The sequence below is a fragment of the Triticum aestivum genome, chromosome 5B (assembly GCF_018294505.1).
Source record: "Triticum aestivum cultivar Chinese Spring chromosome 5B, IWGSC CS RefSeq v2.1, whole genome shotgun sequence".
Classification (NCBI taxonomy): domain Eukaryota; kingdom Viridiplantae; phylum Streptophyta; class Magnoliopsida; order Poales; family Poaceae; genus Triticum; species Triticum aestivum.
In genome coordinates, this window is record NC_057807.1 from 137,682,406 (window position 1) to 137,700,624 (window position 18,219).

The 18,219-nt window shown below is 42.5% G+C and overlaps 3 protein-coding genes and 1 non-coding gene across 9 annotated transcripts in view; 2 read left to right on the top strand and 2 right to left on the bottom strand.

Annotated features, from left to right (window-relative positions):
* Positions 1–3,653, top strand: part of LOC123110831 (bifunctional 3-dehydroquinate dehydratase/shikimate dehydrogenase, chloroplastic) — a 4,524-nt gene extending 871 nt beyond the window's left edge. The window contains exons 2-12 of one of the 6 annotated variants that reach the window (XR_006453720.1): positions 161–266; positions 682–900; positions 1,378–1,733; positions 1,815–1,878; positions 1,977–2,082; positions 2,167–2,307; positions 2,467–2,615; positions 2,707–2,869; positions 2,964–3,065; positions 3,157–3,222; positions 3,318–3,653. Coding sequence is in view for 3 of the 6 variants with exons in the window: in XM_044531449.1 (XP_044387384.1) it covers positions 161–266; positions 682–900; positions 1,378–1,733; positions 1,815–1,878; positions 1,977–2,082; positions 2,167–2,307; positions 2,467–2,615; positions 2,707–2,869; positions 3,318–3,412 (1,399 nt within the window). In the remaining 3 variants the exon portion in view is untranslated. Of the gene's footprint in view, positions 1–160; positions 267–681; positions 901–1,377; positions 1,734–1,814; positions 1,879–1,976; positions 2,083–2,166; positions 2,308–2,466; positions 2,616–2,706; positions 2,870–2,963; positions 3,066–3,156 lie in introns of all 6 variants that reach the window. The other 5 variants (XR_006453718.1, XR_006453719.1, XM_044531451.1 and 2 more) reach the window with 5 other exon arrangements.
* Positions 3,654–5,674: 2,021 nt separating this feature from the next.
* On the bottom strand, positions 5,675–5,746 carry TRNAP-AGG (transfer RNA proline (anticodon AGG)). The gene has a single exon. It is a non-coding gene; the product is annotated as a tRNA-Pro (tRNA).
* A 239-nt stretch (positions 5,747–5,985) lies between these two features.
* LOC123110832 (mitochondrial substrate carrier family protein ucpB) lies at positions 5,986–9,701 on the top strand (the record flags this gene model as incomplete). Its single annotated transcript, XM_044531453.1, is given in 8 exon segments — positions 5,986–6,135; positions 7,306–7,367; positions 7,447–7,683; positions 7,760–7,924; positions 8,025–8,074; positions 8,156–8,288; positions 8,758–8,795; positions 9,309–9,701. Coding segments are annotated over 8 exon segments (906 nt in total). The 3' UTR covers positions 9,406–9,701.
* Positions 9,702–12,058: 2,357 nt separating this feature from the next.
* On the bottom strand, positions 12,059–16,450 carry LOC123110833 (phenylalanine--tRNA ligase, chloroplastic/mitochondrial). The gene is made up of 10 exons (XM_044531454.1): positions 16,112–16,450; positions 15,501–15,694; positions 14,920–15,126; positions 14,722–14,839; positions 14,551–14,627; positions 14,280–14,459; positions 13,605–13,649; positions 13,131–13,235; positions 12,473–12,586; positions 12,059–12,382 (listed from the first exon to the last, which is right to left on the bottom strand). The coding sequence occupies exons 1-10, from the start codon at positions 16,365–16,367 to the stop codon at positions 12,332–12,334; spliced, it is 1,347 nt and encodes a 448-aa protein (XP_044387389.1). The 5' UTR covers positions 16,368–16,450; the 3' UTR covers positions 12,059–12,331.
* Between the last annotated feature and the right edge of the window lie 1,769 nt (positions 16,451–18,219).

An 18,219-nucleotide genomic window follows, 5' to 3' on the forward strand; every position in this document is an offset into this window, starting at 1 on the left:
GTTATACCAACTGAATGTTTTTTTTTAACTTCGCCATGTATCATCATAAGCAAAACAACAATATGCACTTGTTTGGTTAATTGCGTATAAATATAGCATGCCGATTTCGCATCGCTCGCTCGTAAGCTAAAATTTATGTTGTTTATTGTTGGTTTCATAGGCCAAAGTGGGAAGGTGGTGAATATGAAGGCGATGATGAACCGCGATTCGAGGCACTTCAATTGGCAATGGAACTGGGAGCTGAATACGTTGATATTGAGCTTAAGGTTTGCACCGAGTAAAACATTTCTTTCTCTTCTGCGAATCGAATCACCAAGGCTAATTCACTAGACAAATAAATCTTTATGCTCTAGAATAGAAGAATTAAAACATTCCACCGGCATTGTGTGTGTGTGCCAGTTTTTTTTAGAGAAAAGGCAATCGCCCGACTTATAGATAAAACCATACGGAGTAGTATCAATAACCGACAGAACCCACACGGAACAACCAAAGTCATCGGACCACCCAAGCTGATGCTACCAAGTTCTTAACTTAAGAGACACGTGCACTAAGATGAACCCTGTATAAGGTTAACAAGATACTACTACTAATTAGCATTGATTATTTTCCGGGGCATTACTCTTGCCTTCTGCACCTATGAATAAGTTGGTAGCTGCTTACAGTAATCTTGTTATTGTGCAGGTTGCTGACAAATTTATGAAATTCATGTCCGGAAAGAAACCCGAGAACTGTAAGCTCATTGTTTCATCCCATAACTATGATAACACTCCTTCGGCAGAAGAGCTTGCCATCTTGTTGGCTCAGATTCAAGCAACTGGAGCTGATATAGTAAAAATTGCGACCACTGCTACTGAAATTGTTGATGTTTCAAGAATGTTTGAAATACTTGTACACTGCCAAGTAAGTTCACTGTCTAATTCTAAGCAAGCTCAGCACACACTAGTGTTAGCCGTTGCTATTTTTCGTGTTTATAGTATTGGTCTGCAAGATTGCTGTATATACCTCATTTAGCCCAACATCTGCTGATGAAGTGATGATACCTTAAGCTAAGATCAAAAAGGATAATATTCTCTATGAGGAATCTTCTCTAGTATATCTGTACTTATATCATCATATCCAGTGTAAGGACATCCAAATATTGCTATTTTTAGTATAAGTTTTGTTGTAGATAATGTACTTCGAGGCCCTTAATAGCAGACAAAACTGTAAATTTCTTAGCTGATAATGCACTTTTGATGCACTGACATCAATTTAGGGGTTCTCACACTTGAGTGAGATATTATGCTATGTGACATGTTCATGACTCCATGCTCCATTTCTCAGGTGTTTTAGCAGGATTCCTAGTTCACACTATCTTTTATTTGAATAATGCATTAGGAAAAGCAGGTGCCGATCATAGGACTGGTGATGAACGACAGAGGATTTATTTCTCGTGTTCTCTGCCCCAAATTCGGTGGATACCTTACTTTTGGCTCTCTTGAAAAAGGAAAAGAATCTGCACCTTCACAGCCAACCGCTGCAGACTTGATCAATGTGTACAACATTAGACAGATAGGCCCAGATACCAAGGTGTTTGGTATTATTGGAAATCCTGTTGGACACAGTAAAAGCCCGGTTTTGCATAATGAAGCTTTCAGATCAGTGGGTTTGAATGCTGTGTATGTGCCATTTTTGGTGGATGACTTGGCTAAATTTCTTTCGACCTACTCTTCACCACACTTTGCTGGCTTCAGGTACTTAATCTTAGTGAGCCACATCACATACTCTATTTCAACCAGAAGTTAATTCTTTCCATCCTATGAACTGGAATGCAGTTGTACAATTCCCCACAAGGAAGCTGCAGTTAGGTGCTGTGATGAGGTTGATCCTATTGCCAGGGTAATTTCATCCTCCCTTCTTCTGCTACTCCATTCATTGGATTGTTGAACCATTTAAGACACCCAGATTAACATTTGGGAGTATGCCGTTTTCTTCAGGACATTGGAGCTGTTAATACAATTATTAGAAAACCTGATGGGAAACTTGTAGGCTACAATACTGATTATGTCGGTGCAATTTCTGCTATTGAAGATGGAATAAGAGGTTTCTACATGCCACTATATATTGAACCATTGTATTATTGCTGATCAGTATTTCCATTTAAGTGTGTGTTAAACAAATTGGCAGCAACACAACCAACGCATTCTACCACGTCACCACTGGCTGGAAGGCTTTTCGTTGTTATTGGGGCTGGTGGTGCAGGGAAAGCACTTGCTTACGGTGCAAAAGAGAAGGGAGCAAGGGTTGTAATAGCAAACCGCACTTTCGGTATGCATTTGCTCTAGATCCTGCGCTATCGATATTGATCATTTTCCATATTGTATCCTTACCCCGCTTCATCTTTTAGGCAGCTATACAGTTTGTCGTTACATTTGAATTATTCAGAGTGTGTTGTATCTCAAACGTAACCTTCATTGTACTTTGCAGCACGTGCTCAAGAACTTGGTAACTTAATCGGTGGGCCTGCTTTGACTCTCACGGAGTTAGAAAACTACCATCCGGAGGAAGGGATGATTCTTGCAAACACAACAGCAATAGGAATGCATCCAAATGTCAATGAAACTCCTCTATCCAAGGTTTAAATCTCCTTGTTTTTCTAGTCTGAATTACAATGTAATATTTTCTGCATTTCTAGTTTCATATAATAATAATAATATAATTTTGCAGCAAGCGCTTAAATCTTATGCTGTTGTCTTCGATGCGGTCTACACACCGAAAGAGACAAGACTTCTTAGGGAAGCTGCAGAATGTGGAGCCACAGTTGTTAGCGGTTTGGAGATGTTCATAAGGCAAGCAATGGGTCAATTTGAGCATTTCACGGGCATGCCAGGTAAAAAAATTATGCTTATATTTTTGTGTGCTTGCCCATGAGTTCGTGTGGGGTAGTAAGTCTTACATCGTTTCTCCTATGGCTCGTCATACAGCTCCAGATAGCTTGATGCGTGATATTGTTCTGAGAAAGACCTAATAAGGTTTGTTCAAAATGCATCCTTCCCTTACATAGGACTGTCTGGAAAACTACTTAGGTGCCACTATCTTTGCACGTTTCCCAGGTTTCAGTTTTCACGTTTATTCATGGTAGAATCATAATGTTTCTATTTTCCTTCTGTTTTCAAGGTTGTGTGAATTACTAAAATGTGTTGGATATCTGAATGAGGTGGCGATACATTGTCTGGAGATAAAGTCAGTGTGGCGGTGTGGCCATAATATCTGCAATTTTATTTCTATGGATGCCTAATGGATGGTAAATTTCGATATAACTCAGTCTTTGTTTTCAGCGGTTGATGGTAAATTCCGAGCGCTGGCAAATTCTTTGGACAACCCTAGTGCCGTGAAGGGAAACAGGAGCACATCACTCAAACCTCGCTTGTGACAGACAAACCCATGTCTGCGGGTTTTCGTATAAGTTTTTGGATTTGGAATCAGCAATCAGTTTGAGTAGATTGTGAGATGGCCTCGCTTGAAAATTTGCATTGTATAGCCCAAATAGTATATTTGTTTGCCAAAAGTTAGTGCATCAGAAAACAGGAAGGAGGCTTTGCTTCCCAGATTTTATGAGTTTTGTAGGATACTAGTAATAATGATAAATTAATATACACCTGTGGAATCAAGCATGGCATGTTCCTTTCTCCGATCAGATTTGCTCCCCCTTCGCGGTTGAAGAGCCTGTTAGCAGATGTACTGTTTTCTCACCGAAGGGAACTATACAGTTAAACGAGTCAGTCAAGTTCCATCAGTACTACCTCCGTCTAGGTGGATAAATCATTCGCGTAGTTCTAGGTCATCGATTTGAGAAATTAAATATGTGTTATATGTCATGAAAAGTATCACTAGATTTCTACGCAGATGTAGTTTCTAAATATATTTTTTTGTCACATATAATACATATTTAGATAGTTAAATCGTCGACCTAGAACTACGCAAATGATTTATTCACCGAGACGGAGGTAGTCGAATAAAGCTAGCCATGATGGCCTTTTCTTGCAAAAAAAAAGGTTCCATCGGTAGAAGGAAAAATGAAAGAAGCCAATGCATATCAAAAAGCAATTTTCCTTGCAAAAAAGAAATCCAAAATAAAAACACCAAATCAAATGGGCACAAATGAGTCCCATCCATAAGAAGATGTTGGCTGGCGCAATATTAAGGGAAACGCTTACCTTTAGCTGATTGATAGCGTGCGAGCGCCTGTCGCCTCTGTGTCCGTCGGATTGACTCTTCATCATACGGTCGAGAGCAAACCGCTCTGTGTTCATGTTTTCTGCAACTGAGCCTTTGTTTCAGAAAAGAGAGTTTGCAACTCGCCACCAAAGAGGGGTTAGATCCTGCAGAGGCGGGGACTCGTGCGGCTGGGAGGGCGACGACAGCGAGGATTCTAGCTGGATCTCATTGGATCCGACGAGGATGGCGTGCTGGGACGTTCGGGAGCGGCGGGGACCGAGACTCGCGCGGCTGGGAGGGTGAGGGCGGCGAGGTTTCCAGCCGGATCCGATGAGGATGGTGCGCGGGCAGGAGGCGGGGACGTCTACGACCGGCGGTGGCTCAGCTCAGCGAGGTCCGGCGGGGGTGGGGGCAAGCTTCACAGCAAGGACCCGTGACGGCAGCAGCGCATGGCGCTCCTACAGTAAGAGACAGACAAAGATGAAAAAACAGAAGAAAGAGGAGGATGGCGGTGAGGCTACATGGTCGGAGGTATGGAGCTTGCCGGCGGCGGCGCCGATCCTCCGTCACCACCATCTAGCAGACTTCGTGGCGAACACAATGGCACTTTTTTTTGCAACTTCCTCTCCGTTGCAAGATTTTCTGTAACATCAATCATGTCACAAAACATTCTTCCATAAACATCGTACAAAGATGAAGACAAAAAAATTATGCAACATTACCATTGTTGCAAAGTTTTTCTGCAACAAGACATATGTTGCAAAGATTTATGTAACGAGACATTGGTTCAAAAAGAATCTGCAACAACAACTATATTGCAGTGGTGAAAGACACCGCTCTAGCGCACGATTGTGTCGTATCAAACGGCTTGCAAGGCAACAAATCCTTTTAGAAGATCTACCGACCAACGCGTAGCACGGCCCATTATTAAACAAAAGAGATGGTTGAAAATAGATACTATACTAATGTAAAAAACGTTCTTGTATTTTGGGACGGAGGGAGTATAATACATGTAAAGAAGAAAAAATCGGGGCATTCCGAGAACACAATGGCACTTTTTTTTGCAACTTCCTCTCCGTTGCAAGATTTTCTGTAACATCAATCATGTCACAAAACATTCTTCCATAAACATCGTACAAAGATGAAGACAAAAAAATTATGCAACATTACCATTGTTGCAAAGTTTTTCTGCAACAAGACATATGTTGCAAAGATTTATGTAACGAGACATTGGTTCAAAAAGAATCTGCAACAACAACTATATTGCAGTGGTGAAAGACACCGCTCTAGCGCACGATTGTGTCGTATCAAACGGCTCGCAAGGCAACAAATCCTTTTAGAAGATCTACCGACCAACGCGTAGCACGGCCCATTATTAAACAAAAGAGATGGTTGAAAATAGATACTATACTAATGTAAAAAACGTTCTTGTATTTTGGGACGGAGGGAGTATAATACATGTAAAGAAGAAAAAATCGGGGCATTCCGAGAATTGAACTCGGGACCTCTCGCACCCTAAGCGAGAATCATACCACTAGACCAAATGCCCTTTGTTGATGCTAACAGAAAGGAATCTTCTACATCTTTATCACAGACCGATTGCACAATCTAATTGTCGCCCTGTGGTGATTCAGGCGATAGTTCTTCCGCTCTCCCCCACGAGAACCGGAGCAGGAATTGCAAGAAGAATATATACCCGATTCCCTCCGTCCCGAGCTCAAATCTTGTTTCCCTCCGTCATCTGCTTGATCGCTTCGTCTCCCTCGTTTTTCCGTCCCGCGCGACTAGGCCAGGGGGATCCGGCGCGGAGAGGAATGGCATCGCCGATGTCCGGAGACGCACGCACGCCGCCCCGGGGCGCGGCGCCTTACGCTCTGTACCAGTTCGGCACCAGCGGCGCCGCGGTCGCCGTCGCCACCGCCGTCACGCATCTGCTCGGTCAGCCAATTGCTCCTGCACGCTACTTTGTTAACTAACAGTATTATATATTGGGTTGGGTTTGATGGGGAGAACAGATTTGCTAGTACCATGTTCTAGCCTTGCGGTAATCTGTCATAGTTCAGGGCTTCAGGCTTAGTTTTACTTGCGTCCATCAGTTCTAAACATTGCTGGCTGAGAAGCCGGGCGACAGATTCTACCGTTCGCCACCGCCTCTTCAAAAGAAAGGAGATGACCAAGGCCGGTTCCTTGACAAGTTGAAAGGATGAGGCAAAATGCCGGGTGATGCCGTGTGCTCGCCACATAACATCAAGAGAGCAGGCCTCTGTCTCCATTGAGCCGCAGTGCCGTGCAGAGTCGAGATGCGCCTTTTTGTGCCCTAAGACCTTGTAAACTCTTCTATTGTGTCAACGAAAAATTAGCAGCTCTTTCCAAAGAAAAGCACATCTGATTTGCAATGAATAGGTATGTGTGGTGGAACTGGAAACTATGTTTAAGTAGATAGAAGCTTGGGATATATTCCCTGTAGGAAATAACCGTGTCAGTAAAACAACAGATTTTTTTTTATTGAATTAGGTTAAGGTATAGTTCTCCCAGCACAACAGGCTGTGTTGAAAAGTGTCATCCATCATAGCACATGATAAGCTGTGCTTTGGGAATATCTGTTCTCATGCATGATGGTCTATATGTTGATATAAATGAGACGTGTATTTGAATGGAATGCATGTATTATATGCTGTCTATGCTTATTACTTCTCCTAATCAGTGCATTTATTTTAAATTCTTGGCTTGGTGTATTTCCCCATTCAAACATTTAGTAGGGTTTGATACCAAAAAAACAGAGTGCGACAAATGAGCCTTTTTGTCGGGATCATAGTGGATAATGGTTAACATCAGCAAACAAAAGGGGACATATGGATGTGGAGCCAAAGCAAATTAAACATATATTGGTTTGACCGAAACTAAGGAGGTCGCATGGTCCAGATTTGTTGTGAATTTTCGGAGATATTTGTCAAGTAGCACCTGGACTGTAAATTGATAACAGTGAATTGTTTAGTGATATACTGCTAAATGATAACGCTGTAAAAGGATGGCCACTCTTTTATGTATATTTGTTTCTCCAAGAAATAAGAAACCCTTTATATATGTACCATCGTTTTCATCTTGCAGACGTTATCAAAATTAGACTCCAAATGCAGCTTGCTGGGCAAAGAGGAAACTTAGTTGGAATGGTAAGCACAGCCTCAGGTGTCGCATCATCTATGTATCACCTATTAATGCTAAATTTAATAGTTTTAGTGAACCTATCAGGGGGCAATATTTACACAAATGGTAGAAAGGGAAGGGCCTCGATCACTCTATCTGGGATTTGCACCAGCATTGACTAGATCCCTCATCTATGGTGGCCTTCGATTAGGATTGTATGAGCCCTGCAAACATGTCTGCAGCTATGCATTTGGTTCAACAAACTTTGCTTTTAAATTTGCATCCGGAGTAGTTGCTGGTGCCCTAGCAACTGCATTGACAAATCCGATGGAGGTTTTAAAGGTACGGTATCGTGATACTTAATTCAAAGTATGAAATAGTTTTATGGACTTGATCTTGATCTGGGCACATCCTATAGGTGAGGTCACAGATGAGTACAAGCAGAACTAGTACAATTGGAGTGATGAGGGAAATTGTATCAGAGGAAGGAGTCAAAGCGCTTTGGAAAGGAGTTGGCCCAGCTATGGTGAGAGCAGGCTGCCTCACGGCATCACAAATGGCAACTTATGATGAGGCCAAACAGGTATGCACTTTTTTTTGTTGTCTTTTGATCGAAAGGAATGAAATTGTCGCATGTACTACTAATTGAGCCACCACTGAAGTTTCTTCTTTATTTACTTTAGGTCTTGCTGATGTGGACACCACTTGAAGAAGGTTTTCAATTACATCTCATGTACTGTGAAATTTATCCTGCATTTTGATGCCTATACTTGGATGAAATATGTTGATAGCTATTTTTCTGTGTGGCTGGAAGGTCGAGCTGCATCGCTGGAACGGCTGGTACACTTGTGACTGCACCTATTGACATGATCAAAACAAGGCTAATGCTGCAACGGGAGTCCAAAGGTGCCAGAGTATACAGGAATGGTTTCCACTGTGCTTACCAGGTGTTAATCTTCATCCTTAGCTGTGAATTTGTATTTTGAAGTGTGCGTCCGTGAATGAAATTGGAAAACTTTGGTAAATAATACTCCCTCAGTCCCATAATATAAGAGCGTTTTTGACACTATTGTATATTATGGGACGGAGGGAGTATTAAATTTAGTCACTTAACACAGAACCAAATTGCACGGTTAGTAGATAGTAGTTGGCACAATATGAGAAAGGAGCATATTTGAAGAGTAGAAATGCATTAATTTTACAGAGTACCAACAATTGGCACTCTATTCAAAACAGGAATATAGAAAGTTATCCCCACCAACTATAGGAGGATTCACATTTTCTAGAACCACATGCCGTATCTATAGTTTATGTTGGGAATTAAGTGTAAGAAAAATGCTCTCATTTATTTGGAGGTCACAGATCTCAAGTCTTAAGCCGCTAATGTATCTTATACATTCTTTTCTTGGTTCACAGGTTGTCCTGACAGAGGGTGTAAAATCACTTTATAAAGGGTGAGGAACTGAGGACCCGTAAAATAACATATATACTCCCTCCGTTCCTAAATATAAGTCTTTTTAGAGATTCCAATATGGAATACATATAGAGCAAAATGAGTGAATCTACACTCTAAAGCATGTCTATAACTCTATATACATCCGTATGTAGTCCATATTGAAATCTCTAAAAGGACTTGTATTTAGAAACGGAGGGAGTATATATAATTTTTTTGCTTTATTCAACAAGTTTTGATCATGCTATTTTGTTAAATCATTTGCAACTCTTGAGAGAAATTTTTTGATAAATATAAACTTTGTGAGTGTACTTATGAAAGCCGGCAACTAGTTAAAGATCAGTAGGATATGATTATACAAACCATCAATCCAAAGCTCTAGTTATCGTCATTTTTTACATTGAAACTTTATTAGGGATTTACAGCTACTACAGATTGAATCGATCCATTCGGATTAGTTTCTATTTGAGCCTCTTACACTGTGATTTCCTAACAAACTCTGCAAAAATTTCAGTGGGTTTGCCACCTTCGCAAGGTTAGGCCCTCAAACAGCTATCACTTTCGTCGCGTGCGAGAAGCTGCGGGAACTCGCTGGAATGTCTGCTATTTAGTACCGCATGAGATTGAAGGAAAATATAGTTCAATACTGTATTTGTCTAGTTGGAGAGCATCTTTTACTCCACTCATTTATCAGCATTTCTTTCCACATTCATCATGACAAAGGAAAATTCATGAGGATCTGTCAGAATTGTAGTACTGATTTTCGAAAGGATAATTTTTTAGCATGGGCTGCTTCAATGGTTAGCCTGTACTACTTGTTACCGATCAGATTTTCTCTTCAGGTCACAGTAGCGAGGACAGAATAATGTTACTCTCCATTTCTAATTTTCAGTCTGAACTTCACATCGTTTATTTTCTTCAGACATTGCAATTTTACATCCAGATGGTGTTTTTTGTCATGAGAGATCATGATTTCATTTGTATTACAAAATGGATCACTATTGCCAAACTGCATGACAGTACACAGTACAATCAATTGCACAATCAGCTCCACCATCTCGAAAATATAACTGGGGCGGAGGGAATTGGTGACCACAGACCTATTAGCCTAATCCATGCCATAGCCAAGATCGTTGCCAAGTTGCTTGCGGTCCGTCTTGGGCCTCATATGGACAAGCTTATCTCCAAGGCTCAAAGCGCTTTCATCAAGAAGAGAAGTATTCATGATAACTTCATGTATGTGCGCAATCTTGCTCGCCGGCTCCACAAAAGCAAAACTCCATCCATCCTTCTCAAGCTTGACATTCGGAAGGCTTTTGACTCCGTACGTTGGGATTACATTCTTGATCTCCTCCAACGAAGAGGTTTTCCTAGCAAATTTCGTGAGTGGGTTGCGGCCCTCCTTTGCACATCCACTTCCCGGATTCTACTCAATGGTGTTCCCGGCCCCCCTATTAAGCATGGACAGGGCCTTCGCCAAGGAGACCCGTTCTCGCCCCTATTGTTCGTCATCGCCATTGACCCTCTCCAACAAGTGTTGGATTTGGCCACTGCTCATGGCTTACTCCATAAGATTAGAGGTCGTGGGGCTGTTTGTAGGACCTCACTCTATGTTGATGATGCAATGGTATTCATGGCACCCATCAAACAAGATATGGACAACCTGTCGTCCATCTTGCGCTGCTTTGGTGACGTCACTGGTTTAGAGACAAACTTCCAAAAGAGATCCTATGTCCCCATCCAGTGTAGCAACCGCAACCTAGGAGAGATCCTCCATAACTTGCCGGCGACCCGAGCTCACTTTTCCATCCGTTACTTGGGCCTACCACTATCCATATGGCAACTCAAGAGAGCAGATTTTCAATTCCTTGAAGATAAGGTTGCCGCAAGGCTGGTACCTTGGGATGGGCAGAACATCACCACTACGGGTCGTGGTAGCCTTGTCAAGTCGGTGCTCACCTCGCAAGTCATCTACCATGCCACTCCACTTATCATCCCGCCACCCATAATAAAGAGCATCAACAAAATCGAGAGGGCTTTCCTTTGGGCGGGAACAGACAAAATCACCGGCGCAAAGTGCAAGGTTAATTGGGCTACTGTGTGTCGACCAAAGCATCTTGGTGGATTTGGTGTGCTCGACCTTGACAAGTTTGCTCGGGCCTTGCGTTTGCGTTGGCTTTGGTATGAGTGGAAAGACCCGGACAAGCTTTGGGTGGGTATGGGGAACCCATGCGACAAGGTGGACATCAACCTATTCTACGCCTCTACCATCATCTCAATTGGCAATGGTGCCATTGCCCCCTTTTGGGGTTCCCCTTGGCTCAATGGAAAGAAACCGAAGGACATTGCTCCTCTCATTTACTTGGCCTCCTCGCGAAAAAATTGGAAAGTCAAGGAGGCCTTGGCGGATGATGCTTGGATTCGCAAGATAAACCTCAATATGGTTCTGACCATGGAGCACCTTAGACAATTTCTCACACTTTGGGAGTAAATTCGCCACACCCACCTACGCGAGGATGCCATCGACGAGATAGTTTGGAAGCACTCAACAAGTGGTTTTTATTCGTCGGCATCGGCTTATCATGCACAATTCATTGGATCTATGGGCACCACCTTCCACTGCTACATTTGGGGCGCTTGGGCTCCGCCGAAGGTGAAATTCTTTGCTTGGCTTGCAACCCGTAATAGGATTTGGACGGCTGACAGACTCGCTAGGAGGGGTTGGCAAAATTGTGGACTGTGTCTGCTTTGCCAGCGTGTGCAAGAAAATGGAGCCCATCTTTTCTACAAGTGCCGCTTCACCCTTAGGATTTGGAACCTCATCAAAAATTGGCTTGGTCTCCATATGATTGACATGTCAACTTGGGACAATTTGCACTCTCTCTCGCTTTGGTGGAGAAACATGTCTGGAAGCAACATCCCCAATAGAAAGGCCATGGCATCCCTCACTATGCTAGTTGGGTGGACCATTTGGAATGAGAGAAACGCTGCACAAGTCAACACCTGCGCCGGTCATCTTCAACACCATCAAAAGAGAAGCTAGACTTTGGGTTACCGCGGGTGCGCACAAATTGGGTAGCATAATGCCGGGAGAGTAATGGACCTCATGTAATATGTGTGGTGTAACAAACAAACTCTATTCTCCTTCTTAATTAATGGATGAGGCAAAGCTTATGCCTCCTTTTCAAAAAAATAAAATATAACTGATGTATCCGTAGATGCATGTGCCTAGATAAACAACGTACCAAGGAAGAAAAGAACAACTGGTGGGAAAATGCTGTTTATCAAGTTCGGTCTGCCAAACATCAGTTTGAATCAGAACTGAGCAATGGATAATTATCTTCAAATGGCTGGAATCCAGCAAAATGTAACGTGCTAACTATGCTAAGGGGGTTTGGTTTTCTCCTTCATCAGAGCAAAAAAAAAAAAAAACACAAGATGTGGGTTATTACAAGATCAAAATGGCCCCCATTTCTCCATATATTAATAAACTTCTCAATAAATTTACATACAAAGAACACGCGAGCCAGCTCCGTTTCATCTCAGCTCAATTCTCAATTTACTTTTCACCTCTTCTCTCACGTTCCACTGCAACCCAAATTGTAGTTAAGATCAGAATCCGATCAAATCATGACAGCACTTGAACATCATAGTATAATGTAACTCGGTTGCATGTACCTGCATGTCGTTAATCTCCTCATCTGTGAGTGACCGTTCCATTGACCTATAGGCTATCCTGTAGCAATGACTCGTCATGCCTTTCTTGTTTGTGAAATTGTCTATTAGTTTTACCTGTAAAACAAAAAAACAGCCCTTTAGATTGAGAGAGATGTGGACCTATCAAATTCCATGATACCACAAACTAGTAACACTAGGTGAAGAAGCTTAGGCTCCCAGCAATTATCGCTAGCATTTTAAGATAGAGATTAAACAGCAAAATAGTTTGCCTATAGGTATGCATGTTACATGGAGTTGTGGACACTGACAACAGTTGGGGCCCATGGAAATGAACTAGAATCGTAATGTACCATACTAGCAGAAGGAGCTACAAACAATGCAAGGAAAGTCAGGCACTAACTAAACCATTGCCAGATGGAGTACAAAGCAAGGCTGCCATAAGCATGCAGAGACTAGAGCACATTCTTCATCTAACTTGGAGCTATGTTATGCTACTCCTTGGAGTACCACTTACTAAAGATATACTGCATACTGCATACTGCTGAACCACAAATTGTGTGACAAGTAATTGTTGGTCATCTCACTAAGAAATTTGGAACATGGCAAGTGCTTAACACAAATTCGATTTACAGCCATGCGTCCAAATCAGAGTGCATACCTCCTCTACAAGATCTCCAGCAATTCCTCTGACAACCTCACATAAATTGTTCTCTGTAAATTCATCATTTATCCAGAAACTCATATCCTTGTAACAGGGTGGAAACTGTTGAACAGAAAAAAGTCAGCTAGGGTGGCTTGATGAATACAGATCAATCAATGCAAATCATATTAGGATACATTTTTAATACAAATTTAACCACATTTACCCATTAGATGGATGGCACAAACAATCTAAGCTGCAATTTCTAATGTTAGATGATCCAAACTAATGGATGCACAAAGATTTGGTTTAATTTGTTCCGGTGGGCATGCTTTGCATAGTCAAACAAGCTCAACCAGATGGGAGCAATTATCTCCAGCATCCTATTGACCTTCTAGCATTTTGCAAGATGCAGAACCACTCTAATACTAGAACAAATTAATATTATCTACGAATGATATACAGATACACGTAGTATATGATATTGCATACCTTCGAGAATGGCTTGAACTTGATCCCAAGCTTGCCTTTAGAGAACTGGATAATAACAATACGCATATCTTAGCCATAAAGTTGAAGGTGTGCATACGAAGAAATTCGTTCAGCATAGAGTTATGGACAAAATTTTGTTCTGTTAACTAAATTTTCTGATAGTACTGCAATAGCACTAAATAGATGGATCAGAGGTATACCAACTAAGCTAAAGAGAGTAACCTGAGTTTTGAAGCATATGTCAGAACTCAGGACCAAACATATCAGTTATTATGTCAAGTGTTAAACACTCACTAGGAAACATAAGTTGTTCTTGCTAAACTCTTTTTAGAAATAGAAAACACAAGTTCTTAACATCAGAATTTCAAGTTTACTACTAGTAACTAAAATCAACACTATCATGATTTCCATTTAGAGATCAAACACTCGGTCTTCCCAAATTTATAATCTATAAATACAGTAAATTAGTAATCCTAGAGATCAAAGGGTGTGGCACAGAAAGATGAGCTCTGCTGTCTGAATAGATGAACACATAGGTCAGAGAGAGATTAAGAGGCTATCTTGCCTCAATATGGACAATTACTTTTCACACAATTTGTGGCTCAGCAGTATGCAGTATTTGTTTAATATGTGAACATAGTGAGATAACCAACAATCCAATAGTAGCAGCAATACCTGGGATGTGAACCGCTGATCATTTGACCAGAACAGTCGAATATCTGGAATATCAAAGAGGACCATTGCTAGTCGCTCCAAGCCTAGTCCGAAGGCCCATGCAACATGATCTGTCCTACCATTGCTTTTCAAAATTTCCTGCTCAGTGACCCCACATCCCAAAACTTCCAACCAGTCACCCTGAAAAGGTGGTACAGTTCTTTCAGACCAGGTATCATGTCGACACAAGCTGTGTAACATGTTTTACTTCAATTCACTTGGTACAACAAACCTGAAAATATATCTCAAGTTCAAAGGATGGGTTGGTAAATGGGAAGTAAGTATCAACCCAGCGCATCTCAACAGCACCTGCACACAACATATTCTCATCTAGTTTAGCTGACATGTGAAGCTATTTTATCATTTCCTTTGATGACAAGGAGCAAGCCAAGGCATTTTTTACCAAATAAATGTGTTGCCAAGCCTTCCAGTGTTTTCTTGAGGTCAGTAGCTGCATATGCTGTCCCATCCATGCCAGAGCCTGACCAGTCATCTGGAGAGAAGACACGAAAGCCTTCCATCTGTATGTGTGAAAGATAAATAGATCATAACATATCTTGTTTTGAAAACACTTGAGTACAATCTGGGAAAATAAAGTTACCTGATGGAAGACAGGGTAATGAGTTGAATCAATAGAATCCCTACGATAAACATCTCCAATTACAAGAAAGTGTGTATGCCCTTCTCTTAGCAGCTCTGCTTGATGAGCGCTGGTATGACACCTCAAGACTGTTTGAGAATCAACATAGTATGTGTCATTGTAACTCCGGCTTACATGGTCGGCAGGGACCAAGACATCATCAAAGTTCTGCAGAATGCACCACCTCAAGGTCAGTGAGAAGGTAAGAACAACCATAGTTGGTTTTAGCTGTAGATTTATTAATCTGGAGAACCAGCACACAGCAACTAAGTGACCGTTCACTAGAAAGGGAGGATAGCAGGAGAGCAAAGGAACAAACAATTGGACTCTTTCACAATTTTGAATCTTAGCGTTTTTTCCACTCACTCTTTTCCACCCCAAGTGCCAGGTTTCATTTGACCATATAATTAGAATTGCCCTTAGTTAGTCACAAGTGCTGCACCATGTTTAAGTGATTACCATAAAAATGTAGGGTCTTCTTAGCTAACATTCAGCTTTTATATTCAAGCTAATATAAGCAATAAGCTATTGGTAGATCATACCTGCTTAGTAGAAACAAGAGGGCAGAGGTCATCGAACTTGACAAACTGGCCAGGAAAACTTTTGTCAAAGTAATCGTAGATAGTGTTCTTGAGAATCCCTAGAGGGTGGTTATCCCTCCTGTGCAGCTGAAGACCAATTTTTGAATAAATGGTGTCTGGCACGTTGTTCGTCGGGTCATCCTCCTTGACGACATCTACAAAGGACATCAAAACAAATCAGCGCCTGCTAGCTTGAGACTTGACACGGGGCTGTGATACATTGCGATTTAACTCCCCACCAAGTTCCGTTGGGATATTAGCACCTTAATCAACGACATTCCATCTCAGAACCCAACCGTTCGATCGACCGCGCAGCAGTTATACTGCCGGTAAGCTCCCGAAGAATGTGAGCAGTAGGCGTATCAATTTCACCCTCCTCCTAAACACCATTCTAAGACTTTTATGCCTGGTCATGTTAAAAAAACGGTCCAGTGCGGAACAATGCCAGCAGCCAAAGTTAACCAAGCCTAAGAACCTCTCTCCCGACTGCCAAATTCTAGAACCCTCCTCCTCCGAGGCCCACTAGCCGTCCCCAAGATCCCGCCATCAGCACCAGGGACAAGAGAACTCACCCTCTCGCGCGATCTTGACGCCACCCACCTCGACGGCGGCCTCCGCCGCCGCCGCGGACGTCCGGAGCGCCCGTGCCCCTGCCGGCGGCGGCGGCGCAGAGGGGAGGAATCGGGCGGCGAAGAGCAGGCGACGGGCGCGCGAAGGAGAGGGGCATGGGGAAGGGGCGCGTGTGGAGGAGAAGGCGGCGGTGGCGGGAAGCGTGGCCATGGCGCGCACACGAGCGCGGAGGCAGGCGGTTCGGATAAGCGGGCGCATGGCTGCGTTGGCCGGATTGTCGCCTGGTTTTTCCGGGTGGGAGAGCGAAAGCGAAAGGGGGATGAAGACACAGGCTAGGGGAGGGGAGCGAGGGTTAAGAGGTTAAAGAGGAAGATAAGAAAGTGTGGTTTAAGGCTTTATAAACAGATGGAAAATGTTTCTTACGGTTTCGATGCATAGAAAAAAAGAGTTTGTACAAGATCTAGATAAATCTACACCCGAAATCACAAGCCCGCATCCAAAACTTACAATGTCACAACGCATCGTCCCTCAAAGCTTTCATCTCTATTTAACTGTGAGGAAAAAAAAAAGGCAGCGCTCGGATATCTCTATGTGGAGGAAATTCAGGAACAAAGATTTTGCATTATAGCACAACTACTATATCATAAGCTCATCATTTGGCGGTAGAATCACCTTCGGTTTCTCTTATTCTATAGTCAGCCCCGGGAAACCTCGTAGGACGTCAGGGCCGTTGAGGGGCATGTGCGAGCTGTGCGCTCGCACAGGGCCCCCCAAATTCTTGGGGCCCCATTTTGGGTAAAATTCTATATATATCCTTGTAAATTAGTCACTCTTTTAAGGTAGGTCCTAGTCGGCGCCTTAAGCGCCCCGAAGCGAAACTGGCGCTCACAGCATAACCTATTGGGCCGGCCCAAGAACACGTAACGCATCGAAATACTGTAGCGCACTCACAGCATAACCTACTGGGCCGGCCCAAGAACACGTAACGCACCGAAATACTGTAGCGCAAAAACATACAGAAAAGGGGGCGACGCCTACCACTATATCACACAGGTCGTAGTGATTAAAAGCAGCGGGCATAATAAAATACTACTTCATACAAGTTCACTAATTTGAGAAACAATGTTCACCAATTGAACGGTGTGACTAGTTGACCGTTGACTGTGTGTATGCTTTTTTGAAAAATCAGGAATTAAAAAAATCATTCACAAAAAAAGTTCAGGGTTAAAAAAAGGTTGACGAATTTAAATGAAAAAAAATCACAAAAATGAAAATAGTTCAACGAAATTTGAAAAAAGTTCATCGATTTAGAAAAAAGTTCATCAAATTTGGAAAAAAGTTCATTGTTTTGGGAAAAAATCATAGATTGTCAGAAAATTTTCATCGAATCTTTAAAAAGTTCATCAAATTTGAAAAACTTCCATCGGATTTGAAAAAAGGTTCATTGATTTTGAAAATAGTTCACCAAATCTGAAAAAAGTTCATCGGATCTAACAAAAGTTCATCGAAATTGAAAAGGAATTCATGGATTTCGAAAAAAATTCACAGAATTTAAAAAAGGACGAGGAAAAAAGAAAAAGGAAAAAGAACAAGAAAAACTGAACTGCCGTGGATAGTAAATAACTGGACTAAATATATATTAACAGAAGCGGTTGTGGCCGGGTGGCTAGAGCGTTGCGCTTGAAGCGATGAGGTTCTAGGTTCGATCCCTTGTTCCTGTACTTTTTTGACCTTTCTTCTAAACACAGAAGAAGAAAAACGGCTGCGGGCGCTAGGGTTAAGAACAATACACGTACATGTTTTCCCCTCTCGCTAGGGTTTTTCTTCTCCCGGCGGCGCTCGCACGTGGAGATCGCGATCCCCTCCCGCCTTCCTACCACCGATCGCTGACGCCTCCCGGCGGCCGACATCGTGGCAGAGAAGAGGTGGACCTAGGGAAGATCCCGCCCGCGGAAACCGCTGTTGTTCTCGGGCAAGAGATCTGATGGAGGGCTCAACGTCGGCGTCTGAATCGGTGATGAGCGACATGGAAGCAATGATGAAGGAGTTAGGGCCGAGCCCAGCTAACTCGGCTGCAGGCGCTAGGGTTAAGAACAATACACGTACATGT

Excerpts from the sequence above, each read along its gene's own strand:
- LOC123110833 (XM_044531454.1), bottom strand. The coding sequence starts at position 16,367 with ATGCGCCCGCTTATCCGAACCGCCTGCCTCCGCGCTCGTGTGCGCGCC. Across the intron at positions 13,650-14,279 it reads ATCAGCGGTTCACATCCCAG|TTCTCTAAAGGCAAGCTTGG; the intron begins GTATTGCTGCTA and ends GTTATTATCCAG. Across the intron at positions 13,236-13,604 it reads AGTTCAAGCCATTCTCGAAG|TTTCCACCCTGTTACAAGGA; the intron begins GTATGCAATATC and ends TCTGTTCAACAG.